The 16,983-nt window shown below is 38.8% G+C and overlaps 1 protein-coding gene across 12 annotated transcripts in view; it reads right to left on the reverse strand.

Moving 5' to 3' along the window:
• The window catches only part of LOC122734155 (E3 ubiquitin-protein ligase DTX3L-like), a 52,561-nt gene that overhangs the window by 10,499 nt on the left and 25,079 nt on the right, over positions 1-16,983 (reverse strand). For 6 of the 12 annotated variants that reach the window (XR_006354006.1, XR_006354008.1, XR_006353999.1 and 3 more), the window contains exon 2: positions 4,811-4,846. Coding sequence is in view for 1 of the 12 variants with exons in the window: in XM_043974880.1 (XP_043830815.1) it covers positions 7,187-9,493 (2,307 nt within the window). In the remaining 11 variants the exon portion in view is untranslated. Of the gene's footprint in view, positions 1-292; positions 4,770-4,810; positions 4,847-4,935; positions 5,116-5,183; positions 9,568-12,307; positions 12,352-16,983 lie in introns of those variants that run through there. The other 6 variants (XR_006354004.1, XR_006354001.1, XR_006354002.1 and 3 more) reach the window with 6 other exon arrangements.

The following is a 16,983-nucleotide window of genomic DNA, read 5'->3' on the forward strand; positions in this document are numbered from 1 at the left end:
GTTAAACTTAAGGGATTCACAGGAAAAGAGATAGAGAAATGGATTCTCTAGTTGACCCTTGACTCCAACCCAGACTTAGGACATCCTTTGCCAGTTGCTATATCTATTTTTACTTCTTATATTCAACACATGCAGGAATGAGGGAAATGAAAAGGCACAAAGAGAAAGAAAAACAAGTCAGAGGAAAAAATTAAATAGTGTTTGTTCAGTGTCCTTTGAGGGAAATTGGGAAGGGATGAGCCATCTTCCATCTGCCCCAAAGGATTTTCCCCTTCCCAGGGAGTCTACTTACTGCTACCCACTCTTTACCAGCTTCTTCAGTTGAGAAGAGTAGCCTAACCAACCACATGCCCTGTGCCTTCCATTCCCTGCTGGGCTCAGCATGTCCCCTGCAGGAAGGTGGCAAGAGGCCTGGTCAGGGGTCTTCGATCTGACCCAAATGAACTTCCTTCTGTACTCACACAAGGCAACTTCTACTTCCTGCTACCAGTTCACTATCTTAACTAAGATTTGGAGAATTTCTGGTGCAGAAGAGTAACCTACCTTTTCATGTCAGGCCTTCCATCTCCTGCTGTGCCTGTCTCTTGAGGGAGGAGGAAAGTTGGTGGGGAGAGACTTTTGACTCTGTTTCTTATTTCACAGGTTTGACTTTCACCTCTTACTGCACCCTCTTCCTGCCTAATTTCCAACCTTCAGAGGGAAGAGGACTAGTGAAGCAGGGTTTTCCATCTGACCACCTGAGTGGATGCCTCCCATCTCATATTGCACTTTCTCCAGCTCCCCCTGGGAAGAGGAGTGGTGCCCTCCATTCAAAAATGAATATTCTCACACGTGGTCATACTCATTTTATTTCATTGATTATGAACCCCTCCAGATCATCATCCAAACCATATTCGACACCCCCTACCAGCCAATTGCTTATTCCCATCCCTCTCAATCCTCTTACCTCTAAGTAACTATCACACTACCCAACCCTTCTACTATGCCTTATGGAGTTCATGTTCCATAGGCAACAAATTTCCCTTCATTTCCTCTCTCAATCTTTCCATATAGAAGTATTACTAAAACATGGCTACACCTAGATGACACTCCACTGGTCACCTTTTCCAGTAATGGCTGAATCTTCTCTCCTTCTCCTCAGTTCACAGGTCACAGAAAAGTTAAAATATTCCTTGTTCCCCATTTCCACTTCCATATTCTCCCTCTACTTCCAACAGTCAACAACCTCTTCCCTTGAGGTTCATGCTATTCATAGCTACCACCCAATTAAAATCCTGGTAGGTGTTGTCTACAAGCTCCCAGGTCACTCCCCTTCCATATTCAATCAGTCTGGTACATGGCTCATAATGATTCTTTCCTCTTCAACTCCTCCCTCATTCTAAGGGACTTCAACCCACATCTTGACTCTCCCTCTATCACCCTAACCACTCAGTTCCTCGATTTACTCACTACCTCAGCTACATACCAATATGCTTATACCCTGGATCTTGCCATCACTCACAATGGTACCACTTCCAAGTTTAAGAATTCCAAAATCCCCTTATCCAGCCATAACCTATTGGATTTCACCTCTTTAAGCCTTTGCTTTAAGAATCCTGCTCTTTGTCCATATCATTATCTCCAATTCTTTGACCCCTCAACTAATTCTCTACCAAGCCATCACCCCTAAACTAGCTTCTCTTCCCCCCCCCCCCATCTTGTCCCCTTGCTGAACCAATTCAACTCTACACTGTCCTCCACACTTGAATTCCTGGACCTCTTGTATCACCATTTATGTCCTACCCAAGTCTTAGCTTTGGAGTACTCACCTAAAGAAATCATACAACTGTTCTGATGGTCATAAAGTTCTACAACTTCTACTGGGCCTCCTCCACTGCTAGGCAATCCTATTGTCGCTCCTATCAACTCCCTATCCCCCCTCCCTGGCAGGCCTTCCAAACCTTTTCACCTCTCCTCAAACCTCTCATGGCATCCCCTTCCACCACCCTCTCAGGTGACTTCCCTTTTCCTCATCTGTGATCACACAGATTGCTTTTGCCACTATCTCCTCCTTCATTCTTCTCCCATGATTGGGTGGCTTTACTCCTTATCAAGGTTAACTACCTTTTACTTGTTCTAGCAATGCCATGTCCTCCAATAGACTACCCTGTCATCCCTTTGCTACCACTTATTTTCAATCTCTCCCTGTTTCCTGCCTACAGATAGGCCCATGTCTCTCCCATCCTCAAAAACTCTCACTTGACCTTTTCATCTCCACTGTTGTCTATATCTCCTCTGGGTTTTGTAGCTAAACCCATCAAAAAGGCCTTCTACAATAAGTGCCTCTGCTTTTTCTCCTCTTAACCCCTTACATTCTGGCTTCCAAATTTATCATTACACTAAAACTGTTTACTTCAAAGGTACCAATGAATATTAATTGCAAAATTCAATGGCTTTTTCTCAATTCTAATCTCCTTCACTTTTCTGCAGCCTTTGACACTGGTCATCTCCCTCTGTCCTCCATATTCTCTTCTCTCCTGATTCCCCTCCTGCCTATCTGACTGCTCCCTCTTAGTATCCTCCTCCAGATAACACTCTCCAACCATGCGGGTTCCTCAAAGTTCTATCCAGGAGTCTTTTCTCTTCTCCCTCTATACTCTATACTATGTCATCAACTCCCAGGGATGCCGATGATTCTCAAATCTACCTTTCCTGCCCCAAACTCTGCTGACCTCCAATCTTGCATCTCCAACTGCCTTTCAGACATCTTGAACTGGATGGCCTGTAGATGTCTGGTATTTAACACGTCTAAAATAGAATTCATCATCTTTCCCCTTAATCTCTCCCCTTTCTCATATATATGAGGCAATACTAACCTCCCAATCCCTCAGGCTCTTGAAATATGGGACGTCCTTGACCCCACACTATCTCTCACCCCTCATCTCCAATCTGTTGCCAAGGCCTGTCAGTATCACCTCTGTAATATCTCTTGAATGTGCCCCCTTCTCTGACACTGCCACCACTCTGGTACAGGCTCTCTTCACCCTATGCCTGGACTACTGCAGTAGCATGGGGGTGGGTCTGCCCATTTCAAGTCTCTTCTCACTCCAATCCATCCTTCCATTCATCCACTAAAGTGATTTTCCTAAAGAGTAGGTACTATCCTGTCATTGCCTGTTACTCCCAGTGGATCCTTTTCACTTCCAGTAGTAAATAAAAAAAATGTTCTGTTTGGCATTCAAAGCCCTTCATATTATAGCTACCATTCTATCTTTCCAGACTTCTTATACCTTATAGTCTTTGATCCAGTGGCATTGGACTCCTAAATGTTCCACAAATAGGACAAGTCATCTGTGGACATTTTCTCTGGCTATCTCTCATGCTGAGATTTCCTCAGCTCCACCTACTGACTTTCCAGATGCTTTTTGGTCTGAACTAAAATCCCATCTTTCACAGGAAGACTTTCCCAGCCCCTCTTAATTCTACTGCCTTCAGTCTTAAGTATTTCTTCTGTATGTAGCTTGTTTATATTTGCTTTGCATGTTGTCTCTCCATTAGATTTGCAAGCTCCTTGAGAGCAAGGCTTGGTTTTTGCCTCTTAGTGTATCCCCACTGCTTAGCACAATGCTTGGCACAGAGTAGGTGCATAATGTTGATTTATGGATAGTAGACTGCTTGTATGTATATATTTTGGATGCTATTTTCTCTTTTCAGATATTTTGTTTTCTTTTAAGAATTGTCTCCACATACGTTAATTTGGCTGACTGGACAGGAATCTCAGGCACTGAAGGAATGGTGAGTGAACTCCCAGTGGGTATTCATGGCCATTTTATAGCAGGTAAGTGACCCTGACCTTCTAATAAGTCTTCATCCCAGGACTCCACTGACCTATGACTTCGGAAATAAAGAGTTGTGAAGAAATTGCAGACTAGGTATTGTAAGCTGGAAAATGGTAGATTATGTTGTGAAGAGATCCTGTCTGGATCTCTACTGGCTAAAATGGTGGAGAAATATGGGAAGCTCTTACATTCCTGGGAGGTCTCTAGCTCAAGAAGTTAGTATTTTTTCTGTCATGTGTGGCATGTTTCTATTTATGAAAAGCTAGAATTGCAGTAGCTAGAGGAAAGTTTATTTGAAGTAGGTAAGTTCACTCAATGGGATTTTGAGAAACACTGTATCCAAAGCAAATGGATTTCTGGTACCTTTGAAGTGGAGTAATATGCCTCCAACAAACTTAAAAATTATTTGGATGACTATCTGTGTGACACTGGGCAAGTCGCACTCATTGCCCCACCAAAAATGATTTGAATGGTTATAAAGAAAAAATAGAAATGGAAAAGAGGTAAGACAGTTAAAAGCTCTCTCACTCTTTCCAAACCCTATGACCAAATAGGACCTTTAATTGAAAATCATGCCTTTTTTGTTTGTTTTTTTTCTATCACTTAATTCACCTGTTGATCTCTTGGGAAAAGACCATCTGTGTAAATTATGATATATATCTTGTAATATTCTGTATCCCAGAGGAAGCGTTTTTGGCACTGCCATAGTAGAAGGCTGATTTAGATACTATGTGGCTTTAGGTTCAGGAAGAACACAAGGGAAAGTGACAGTTTCACCCATGGGCTGGAAAAGCACTCTGAAATGAAGGAAACTTAGTAGGTGTTATGGGCCCAGTCTAGGAATCATTGGGGCTTGATAAAAGGAATTGAACCCATTATAATCAGCTATTTCAAGGATAAGCCATGGCCATGCATTAAGCAATACCCTGTGTCTTTGTTCAAAGAGAAGGCATACGATCAATAACTAAAGACTTAGAGAAATAAGGACTTACCAAAAAGAGGCAGTGCCCATGTAGTAACCGATTTTACTGGTAAGAAAAGAAGGAAAATTAGATAAAGTTAACTACGGTGTATTGGGCTTACCCAAATTTAAGCATTCCTGTGATTCACCTACTACCTTTTCTATACATTTTCAGGGAATTTTTAAAAGCAGTTTATTCCACGAAAGGGTCCACCTTAATTCATTATGCCTTCCCAGTTTTCAGCCTGTGCTTGGGTGCCCAATAATTTTGGCTCCTGCATTCTCCATACTTGAGACTCAAGCATCCTCCTGGCTCACATGAGGGAGCTGCTGATTTGTACCTCATAAAAAGATAAAGAGTATAGATGAATTTGTTTACATACAAAATCATCAACACCTCTCTCTCTCAGTTTAGAATGACTTTTAATAGAAATATAAACACAAAGGAAAACAAGGAACTGAACAAATCACTAGAGAAACTAGATCAGAAAGACTTCTGGCATCTTCTAAATGGCACTGCAGAAGAATATACACATTTCACAGTAACACAGAGAACTTTTACAAAAACTGACCATGTCAATTTAGCGTACAGAGATATTGCAAAGAAATGTAAAAACACAGAAATAGTTAATAAATTCTTGACAGACCATAATTCTTTTCTTCTAATCATTACACAGTTTTCACTTTATTAGAAGCATCTGACATAGCCATTAAATCATGTCTCCCCTAACATAAGCATAGAGCCACATCCAGATGATTTGATTATTTAAAGAAGAACCAACTAAAGATCTTTTAAGCTACCTAACCTTCTGTCCTGGTGCAATAGGGTTATCACCATATTAACATTATCACCAATAAGCTGTTTGTAACTGGGAAAGTAACCTCTCTGTATTCTCTGGTTCTCCATTCTCCAAGCAATGATACTGACTCCAGTATGTAAGCTCCTAATGAATATTTCTGCTTAGTTTTTTGTTTTTTGTAAATACAAAAGGGGTGGACTTATTCAGAAATGAATGGGCATTTCATCTGTAGCCCTACAAGTACACTTTTAAGGGGGCACCTAGAACAATGGCATCTTGAGCAGGCAATTTTGTGGAGGTCAAAAGTCACAAAATAGGTATGAATATGGTCTCACTAAGACTAGACAAACAGAGCAATTGCCACAAGGTTAACCCCAAAAGGTGAGCTAAGAATGCTGAAAAGCAGGCCAGCACACAAGCCAATGCTAGTTGCTGCCTATTAATCTGGAAACTTAGATTCTCATGTAGATGAGCCTGCCCATAGTCAGTTAGTCAACAAGTATTTTTTAAGTACCTACTCTATGCTAGGCACTGTGCTAAGTATTGGGGTTACAAAAGAAGGCAAAAGACAATCTCTATTCTCAAGTACTTCATAATCTAAAGGAGAAGACAATATGTAAACAACTATGTACAGACAAGCTACATACAGGACAAATTCAAGATAATCCACACAGGAAAAGCACTAGTATTAAAGGGGGTTAGGAAAGGCTTCATGTAGAAGGTAGGATTTTAGGTAGGACTTGAAAGAAGTCAGGGGAGTTGACTGGTAGAAATGTGGAGGAAAAGAATTCCAGGCATGGGGAATATCCAGTGAAAACGCACAATCTGGAGAGATGGAGTTTCTTGTGCAAGGAACATCAAGGAGGCCAGGATCACTGAATCAGAGTACACAGTGGGGAAGGAAAGAGGGGTGGGGCAAGGTTATGTAGGCCTTTGAATGCCAAACAGAGGCTTTTCTATTTGTTCCTGAAAGTCAATGAAAGTCACTATACTTGACTGAAGACAGAAATCTTTCCCCATGCCTCAATTTATATCAAATTTGCCAGAGCCCCGAGGATGGATAGTTTCTTTCTGAAGTGAAGGACTCCTAAGTATTTGGAGACTATATAATCTTCGTCGAGATGTCTTCCAGTCTTTTCAATGTTCCTGGATACCATGCCAGTTAGAAGGGAACTAGCTAGCTCTGGTAAGTTCAGAGGCCACCAACAGCTGGCCACAAATAATGTGAATGGGACTGAGGCTCAATCATCACTTTGTGCAGGTGGTATGGAAGATTCCTTAACTCCAGCATCTCTGGTGACAGCAAAATGGATACAGGCAGGAAAGCACTGAGAGATATACTTCGGGTTCTTACTATAGCAACTTTTACATTCCTACCAGGCTCTCAGTTTGTCTAATAAAAAGTAAAACACTCCAAGAAATTAGACAGGTTAGCAGATAGCAGTTCATCTCACTCACCTCTAAACAAACTAAATTCTTCTCAAATTCTTTTCTTATTCTCTAAGAGATGCCAGGACACACAAATATTTTTATGGTTGCTTTGATTACTGTCCACAGCTGCAGCTCTTGCAAGCCCAGCTCTCAAGGCATCCTTGAAGTTAGCACTCTTACTCAATTCCTTTTGCCTTCAGCTCCATCTTGACTCGTTGCAGATAATTGGGATCAGGGTAACCAAAGTTTTCTGGCCCGCCGAACTGCAGAGTTTTGTGGTGAATATCATTCCAAGTGATCACATCCTTGACTCCTGAGGTCCGGGACTGTCCTACTGTGAAAATCAACCTTTGGTCAAAAGCTCTTCTGAGGAGGTGCAAAACCTGGCGTCCTTCTTCATTATTTGGCAAGTATGCCACCCGTCTTGTTCCTTCATAGCGTTTTCCTGGGTTGGGATGCTCTTCTGTCTGTATGCCTCCCCGCATGTCATAATGAATCACAATGGTGCCACAGGAATTATAACCTGGAAGTGAAGAAGACCTGTAAGAGGTTGTCATTGTTCCATCTGGCTGATTCCCTTTCACGATACCATAGGAAGTCTGGCATACAGGGCACACTGGCTTATGTTTCATGGCCTCTCTGATACAAGGGCCACAGAACCCATGCTTGCACTTTGGGAGGACTTCTTTCTGGCGAATGACTTCCATACAGATGACACACTCCTCCTGCTCTTCCTCCTTCTCCACTTTTCCTAAGTCCCACCAGCTAGGCAACCCCTTGAAGGGAGATAAATCCATATTGAAATCATCGTCGTCGTCATCATCGTCATCATCGTCGTCGTCATCATCATCATTTTTGTTCAAGTGGGATTTGGGGATTCTATTCCAATTCCTTCCAAAGGCTGGGCCTTGTCTATGCTGAGCAGGACCTTCAATATTAAAATATCTCTTAATATGTTTCATTGCTTCTTCAAGGTTATTGGGCAAACCAGTTACTGTCAGTTCTTGTTCATTCCACTCCAAGTTTACATAGGGGTGCTCTCTTTCAAAGTCTTCAAAGAAGGTCTTTTCAGGCCAATACTTTCTTCCTTGTTCTAATGGTTTCAGGGTAACAACCTCTTTGAGAACCTGAGGTAAGAGCATCCGAAAAACATAAATCAAATCTTCATAGGCATGTGCAGAGAGGTCTAAGCCTTTGTTTTTTGGTTTAAATATAATGACGGTTTTTCGGGTTTGAGGATTGTTCACCAATTCCATTGCAATGCCATATGTTTTTTCTATCTGTGTGACTTCTTGGCGCAGAAGGCGAAAGTGAGCAGTATCAACCTCCATTCCATTCTTCATTGTGTTTTGGGCCAACATGTCCACAGGTTCTTTCCTGGTGAAGTTTGTTTCAATGAAATGCTGAGCTCCTGAAATATCTTGTGGGTTTCCCCAGATGATTAAGACTTTTCCTTCAGCCTTAATATGGAGGTTTTGGAACATGTCAGTCAGTGTTTTTTGGACATCAAGGGCCAGCTTATTATCTGTGAAATGAACATCCTGACGGGTCACATTCTGTATTTCCCTCTGAAATGCTCTGGTAAAAGCTTCTTGAGCTGCTTTTCTGTCCCTTAACTTATTTGTCTCAAAGTGTAAACACACATTTCCAGCAGGATCTGGCAAAGAACTTCTGATATGTACTTGATGATCTCTTTCTATGCTGTACAAAGTTTCAGCAAAGAAATATTTGAAGTATTCATACATATGTGTAGGAACTGAGATAAGGTCTGACTCTTCTTCTGTTCCTTCTTCTGAGTTTGAGTGAAGAATGGGACTGTCACAGTCATTTGGCATAATGTGCTCGATTTCTCTTGCTGAGGCTGAGTGGGCAAAATCCTCTTTCTCCTCATTTTCCAGCATCGTCTCACTTAAGAATTGATAAATTTTTTCAATGTCTTCATATTGACCAATCACTTTCTCTGGTATATCATGGCCTCCCTCTATTTTGAGATTTGGGCAGAGGTTAATAATTTTCACTCTTTGATCTTTAGAAAGTTTGAAGTTCATCTGGGCCTCCACATGGTGAAATATCTTGTGAATGAAGGAATGAGAAGAGCTAGGAGCACCTCCTTGATTTCGGTGCTTCTCATTTGGAAATTCCTTTTGGAGTGACAGAGTCTGCGAGGAAAGCTGGCTTGTCTCAAAAGTGTTGTTCTCTCCTGGGTCTTCATTTGTTTCTATGAAGACATTCACATATGACGTATCATTGATTGCCACTGAGTGTTCTCTCTTTGCCATCACGCCTTCCTTGGCTTGTCTTTTATAAAACTCTACCCAGAAAGTACCTTCTCGGGGACCAGCTTTGACCTTGCACTTTCCTCCCCCAGACCTCCATGGGTTCTGGAAATACTTTTGAAGCTTCCTCTCCATTCTGGGGAAGGTCTCAGACACCCGAATCAGGACCCGGTAGAGTGGGTTGTGGGCAAGGTTGCCAGTGGCCATCAGGGCAGCGTAGGATCTCTTGAGTTGAAGAGCTGGGGTTGCGATGTTTGTTCAGTGGGTGCTGGAGGGGGAAACTGGGGAGCAGAGAGGGGAGATGAAATGATGCTGTCAACTCCCTACCCCCACCTCTCTGCCTAGACCATAACTTAAATATAGTAATTGGTTCAGACAGAACAAACATGAGACAGAGAACTATATGGCAACTCAACAATGAAATCCTAAATAATGACAAGTTCAAAGAATATTAAAAAAAAAACAAAAACAAGTAATTATTTGAAAGAATGATGAGGAGGGTATGAGGATGAGGATGAAGATGATGATCATGAAACAATACACATTTCCAGGATGCAGATAAAGCAGTCCTAAGCAGGAAAAAAAGTATATATCCCTCCAAACATACATTAGCAACATAGAAGATAAGAGGAATAATGAACCAAAAATTTAAAAAGCAGCATATTATATACAGTATTAACCAAAAGCAACATCACAAGTCCATGAGACATGTATTACAATGGGAGTTATTACAAGAGAAAGGCATATGCATGTGAGAACTCCCATACCAAGGTATCCAGCAGTACAAGGAAAGCCTTGGTATTTAAGTTTCAGGGAAAAAGGGAAGTCATAGGGGATGTGAAAAGGGACAATCCCCTCTACAGGGGAAGAGAAATAATGAATAAGTAAAATGAGAATGGCAGCATTCTTTTCTCTTGCGAACTGCTAGGTCATGAAGATATGATGGTCTGCTTATCTACAAGGGTCCCAGGTACAGACACAGTTTCTCAGTCTGTGTTGACTGACTGGCACCTGTCTTGACTCTCAAGGACATACAGGCATTACACTTTGTAATGCAAACAAGAAATTGAGTCATCTCAGGGTGGAGGGTGGGGCTTCACCTTTAACACACTCAGGGCTTATTGTATACTCTAGGTCCAGTGTTTTTGGAAAATATGGCAACTCAAAAAGACAACTTCAGAGGAGCCCTTAATATCCCCTTCCCATTTGTTAATGTGACCCCTGAGTATGCCAAAGACCATAAAGAGTGTAGTTGGTAAAACATACCCATGAATACTACCTGGGAAGGGTCTCTGAAGGCAAGAGAAAGAAACTTCACAAAGATAAAGGTCAAGAGACAGAAAGCTCATAAGAAACCTTGGGGACTTTTCCATCTCAGGGCTGATACAGGATAGTTCCAATTATAAAGTGAGATCAGAACCATAAACAAAGCACAGTACAAGCAATAGTAAGAATATTTAAAATCAGGGATTAATCCAGAGGGAGAAATTCTACAACATCAAGAAAACCAAGAGAATACAGATACAGAAAATAAAGGCCAAAGGGGGTACAATAATGAACATCAATATTAAGTCTCCCTGTAATTTAGTAACCCTTCCCAATATCCATTCAATCAATACATTTCATCTTGGATCTCAGATGTCCCATGTAGTTGGCAGTCCCTGAAACAGGTCTTCTTTGGGCAGTCTGGAAAATAATGTGTCTTCTGGTGCACCACATCAGTGGACTTCTTTTCTGGTTCCAAGTTAATTGTAAAGACTCCTTACATGTTTCTGCTAAAATCTTCTGCAAAACAGATCTCAATAACAGATTTCCATAATAGTCAATGGATTTACTTCTATAACAACTAGTATATGTGGTGGAAACCAGCTGGACCTTTGTGGTTCTGATCTAAGCAATAACAAAGCTAAAAGGGGAATATCAAATTATGAGCCTGTAGTTCAACTAAAACTAGCTAATTTAGGTTATAAATAGGTCATGTTGTTTCTATCTTTATCTAAACTCTATACATAACATGAACATTGTTAACAACAAACTAAAGGGTTACTGTTACATCGATATATGTAAGACTTTAAAATACAAACTAAATATTTAAATACCACAGAATACAGAACTCATAAAATTTTCCAAATTACATATTTTATGAAAAGATGGGTGCTGTCCTTTTTTCAACATTTTTACTCATTTTTAATATTAACTATTAATTATTTTAGAACCCCAAATTTAAATACCACTTAATTTAATTCCAATTCAATTCAGTTTAATTCTATTATTCAATCCCCCCCCTTAGGAGGGGAGGGGGCTAAAACATATGTTTTAAAAACATATATTGCAAAATACATTTTATAAGAATATGACTTATGATACACACATGAATTTACATAAAAGTTACCAAGTTAACTTCAATTGTAGCAAATACTTGGAATGAGTTCTATAGTTACACTTACGTAATCAATTTCAAAACAGTGCATATCAAATAAGTTGTTGGTAAAACATGTTTACACTACTGGAAACAACAGGTGTCATTTCCCCATTAAATAAGAATCTTAAATAAAATTGACTTTTCCATTGGTGTAACACAAATTATTCCATAAGTTGCATTCCTCGAAGAAAATTGCACTAAAATTCATTTCTTCAAATGAAACTGAAGATATTTCTGATTTCATTTTAATTATTAATAGAATAACAACTTCATTTCATTAACTGTTACATCAACACTCAATTATTCTTACATCATTTGGAAACATTTAAGGACCTTATTTTATCCAGAAATATATATCTAGTTACAAGCAAATGATTTAACATTGTGTTTTTATCTTTGTTTCACAAGCTTCTTTTACCTTTGTCTAATTAGTCCCACAGCATTCAGAAAGAAGGAGCTATTCCAGGGACTTAATCTTACACATGACTATCTATGTAAGTATTAGCAGGCAGATGGCAAGCCCAAGTACTAAGTTACTTAGTTATTTTGGATATAGAATGACTACACATTTAGACTGAAAAGAGTAAGATCTTACATACTTGCATTGTGCTCCTATCTTCTACTGACCACTTGCTCTGATTATAGACATTTGCTATAAAAGGAAAAAAGCAGGGACATAATTTTAATGGTATCAAAACTGGTCCTTAATAACTCAACACATATATGACAGGAACCTTACAGAGGTCTGACTTCAGGTTAGAGTCACAGTTGACAAACAATGATACAGTAACAATTCCACTGTGAGAAAATTATTAATATTGGGTTTTTTAAGGGGACCCTTCCTCTCTTTGCCCCTACTTTGGAAGGTTCAACTAAACTCAGGGCCTAATCCTGTGCAAGTTGTACAAAGAATAGAGACAGAAACAACTATCTGAATGTGCCTTTGCCCTCAGGGTTCCATCTCCCACTAGACCTTGATGTCATCAAGGTAGAGCTCATTTTAATATGGACCACCCTCAAGTCATGTCAATCAATGGAATTGAATGATGCTGACCAATTAGCTTTGATCAGTGTGTAAATAGCTGCCTCTATCAGAAGGAGGAAAAGCACTGGACCATAGGGGGCTTGCTCTCTTGCTTCTGTTTAGGCCTATAAGCCTATGACTAGTGAAAAAGTTAGGGAAATGACACACGGTCAGTTCTTTACTAATATTTAATATAGTTTAATAATAAAGGCTTACTACCTAAATTGGTGCAATAGCCACTAATTTATAAGTAGCAATATCTTAGAAAACCCCACTCTGGCCCCCAATAATTTAGCCAAACTCAAGAATCCTAGGTAAGAAACATTTCTGTCAAAAAAAAAAAGGGAACAAAATGGGGAGCCTGAGCCAGTAGGATCCTACCTTAGGCTATGCCAAGCTTTCTCCTAGATAAACACCTCTACCTGTAATAGTTCAGGATCCCATTCCCTCAAAGAAGCTTGTGGCATGTCTCTCAGATGGTAGATTACTAGCTTAATGATCCATCAAACAATTTTATCTGAATTTACAGCTCTATACAATATCACTTACAATTCCAAGAGCTTTTACCTCAAATGGCAAGTTTTATTAATCATACCTTAGAAACAACTATTTTTGGTCTCATAGAGTTTCAACAAGCAATAAACGTTTACCAGGACTCACACATACATAAGATTTACACTTAATATTACACTTAATAATTCTTCACTTGTTTTTCTTCTTCTCCATGAGCTTAGACTCATCCTGGTGGAAGGATCAATCATTAGAAATGACTTCAATATTATACACAAACTTATAAATTCTCAATTTAGCCAATTTCATTATTTAGGGATTCCAAGGTCTGATGACCTGGCCCACAGAGATAGTTTCCAGCAACCTGGGAACTCTACAAAATAAGTGGAATCTACAAGATCCTTTCTTTCCATCATTTTCACACAATAATCAATTAACAATTTTTTTTCTCTTCTTTTTTTTTGTGGATCAATGAGTGACTTGCCCAGGGTCACACAGCTAGTAAGTGTCAAGTGTCTGAGCCCGGATTTGAACTCAGATCCTCCTGAATCCACTGTGCCAGCCAGCTGCCCCCAATTATTAATTTTCCCTTTTAAAATACCTATGTAAATACTTGATAGTTTTTAACATTATGACAATAATCCCAAATTACTCAGGTGACAATCTTTCAAAAAGGGAACAATGGAAATTTCCAGTTTCCTAAATTGTAATTACAAAACATAAAACAAGGTTAGCAGGGCTGATAAAAATAATACAACAGTTTTTTTAAAAATCACCTTCTAGTGGATAAAGCACTGGCCCTGGATTCAGGATGACCCGAGTTCGTATCCGGCCTCATATACCTGACACTTACTAGCTGTGTGACCCTGGGCAAGTCACTTAACCCCAATTGCCTTATCAAAATCAAAAACAAACAAAAAAAGAATACATTTAGTTCAAAATCTGGGTTCTACAATCTCAGAAAGAACACATTGCTTATCAATTTACTCCTAGCCTGTTTCTCTATATATCTCCAAATCAATATAGCAATTCTTTATTACTATATTTCCCAATAAGATTATGACATGAAGTTTGATACAACCTTACCACTTAAACAAAGATGAAACTTTTTAAACCCTTTTCTGTTGACATATTCAAATTTTCTCAACATGCTTAAACTTTCTGAAGCTGGCACAAGGGCACTCAGAACAACTCTCCATGGATAGTATTTGTCCCCAAACTTTCTTATCTACCTTTCATATTTTCCCTCCAACTTTTATTTCTCTTTTCAAATCTTCAAAACCAATTATTCAGACTACACTACGTTTCTTTACTCAAGTCCTATATTTCAACTATATTCCAGACTATATTCACTCCACTGAATATCCCCTTTAATAATATCAGCACATTGTTAAACACACCCAATGATCTACTACTTTACCTATCATATAATCCTTTTAAAATTTATTTATTTATTTTTTTGCTGGGTAATGAGAGTTAAGTGACTTGCCCAGCTAGTAAGTGTCAAGTGTCTGAGGCTGCATTTGAACTCAAGTCCTCCTGAATCTAGGGCCAGTGCTTTATCCACTGTGCCACCTAACTGCCCCTATCATATAATTCTAAATTTTGATTTTCTATAATTTAGGTATTTCTTTAAAAATGGAGGCACCCAAAACCCATTAATGGGTTCTTAGCAATTATAAAGTCTTTAACAGATTAGTCTATACTAATAACAACTAAGTTCTGACATATAACTCACAAAAGTAACAGAAAGCATTTTCAAGTTGCTTTTTTACATAAGCTCCTCTTGTATGGGTGAGACAATTCTTAAGAAGCAAATGGATAATCTATTATAAAATTGAGTAAGAATCTCACATGATTTATAGCAATATTTCCAATTTCAAGGTACACACACCAATTCAAAGTTACTTTTCAATTGATCAGTACTTCACTGTAGTGTATAGGATTCCCTAAATATCGGATTAGATGTTTCAGTCAGACTCAATAACCTTCTTGTTATATCCTGATACACGCAATTTCTTTTTCCTTTTTCATGCACCAGCAAAAGATTAAGTACCAGTCAAATTCCAAAGTGCAAGCCTTGAAACTTTCACTGACACAGCCTCCAAATCTATCTCTGTATAATCTGTGAAATGGTCTTCTTTTCTAACTGTAAAAAAATAAACCAATCATTGGCAGAAGGTGGGTGGAAGGAGTAGATAACAAGACATAGAGCTTTGCCAGCAAAGTTTACATGAGCACAATTACAGACACTGAAAGAAATATGAACACAGACACAGGAACACAAACATCTGGTTACAAAATGTTATTTCTTGTCTGCCTTGCTAGGTATCTCCAGAGGGGTCATGCTTTACATCATGCACAAATACATACAGCATAAGAAATTATTAACCTTTTAAAATTACACCTTACTCCTTGCATATTCTGATCTGATACTTCCTTTATCAACAATATCCCAAATAAGTTTGGTTTCACTGAGTTTTTCCTCCTCTGCCTCTCTCCTGTCCCCCTGATGCTTGTAGTCAAAAAGTGAGAGAGGGGGAGAAAGAGAAAAAGAAAATTTTTCTCAGAGGTTTATCTTAACAGAGCCAGAAGTTCTCATCTTTGCCTAGGCTACAAATCTATAAATTAAGTTTAAAATGTACATCTGAGTAGAATTTCAGATAACTTAACTTTCCTGTCAAATACAGGAAGGTTTCAGTGCCACTCTCATATCTGGCCCATGGCAGTCCCAGTGGGAGGGGGATAAAGCCATCTTTGGACGTTTCATTACCCATGTGTAACATACACAGAGATAAAAACAAGAAGAAGAAAAGAGCTAAAATTTTATATTCTTAATTCATACCTATATATACTATTTATTATTACTTTTGAATTGGTTAACCAAAAATACCAGGACTCACCCTCCACTTTGATACCCACTAAATAACTTTCTAGTTATCTAGAAAAATCTAACCAAAAACTAAACAGGAAAGAAATAAAGAAGATGAATAGAATTGTAGAAAAGTTAAACGGACCTCTGGAAAAAATTGAATGGGAAAGAATAAAATTCTGTTCTCAGCCATACATGGCATCTACAGTAATTTGACCATGCATTTAGCATAAAAGGAGATACCATAAACAAATTAGGGGAGCATGGGGAGATAAGAGAAGGATTTATTACCAAATAATAGAGAGAAAGCATTATGAGATATAAGTGGATAATTTTGATTACATTAAATTTAAAAACTTTTGGCACAAAAAACCCCCAATGCGGCAAAGATTAGAAGCAAAACAAAATGACTCAAAATTTTTTATATCAAATTTATCTGATAAAGGCCTCATTTCTCAAACATAGCAGGAACTGAGGCAAATTAATAATAAAAGAAGTCATTATCCAATTGATAAATTGTCAAAGGATATGAATAGGCAGTTTTTAGATAAAGAAATCAAAGCTTTCTCTAGTCATATGAAAAAATGTTCTAAATAATTACTGACTAAGAAACGCAAAGTAAAACAACCCTCAGCTACCACCTCATGCCTATTAGATTGGCTAATATGACAGAAAAGGAAAATGATCAATGTTGAAAGGGATGTGGGAGTGGGACACTGCACTGTTGGTGGAATTGAGAATTGATGGAAACATCCTGGAGAGCAATCTTGAACTATGTCCAAAGAACTATAAAAAGGTAAATACATTTTGATCAAGGAATACCACTACTAGATCTATGTTCCAAAGACATCAAAAAAAGAAAAATAAAT

This window comes from Dromiciops gliroides, chromosome X, assembly GCF_019393635.1.
Source record: "Dromiciops gliroides isolate mDroGli1 chromosome X, mDroGli1.pri, whole genome shotgun sequence".
Lineage (NCBI taxonomy): Eukaryota > Metazoa > Chordata > Mammalia > Microbiotheria > Microbiotheriidae > Dromiciops > Dromiciops gliroides.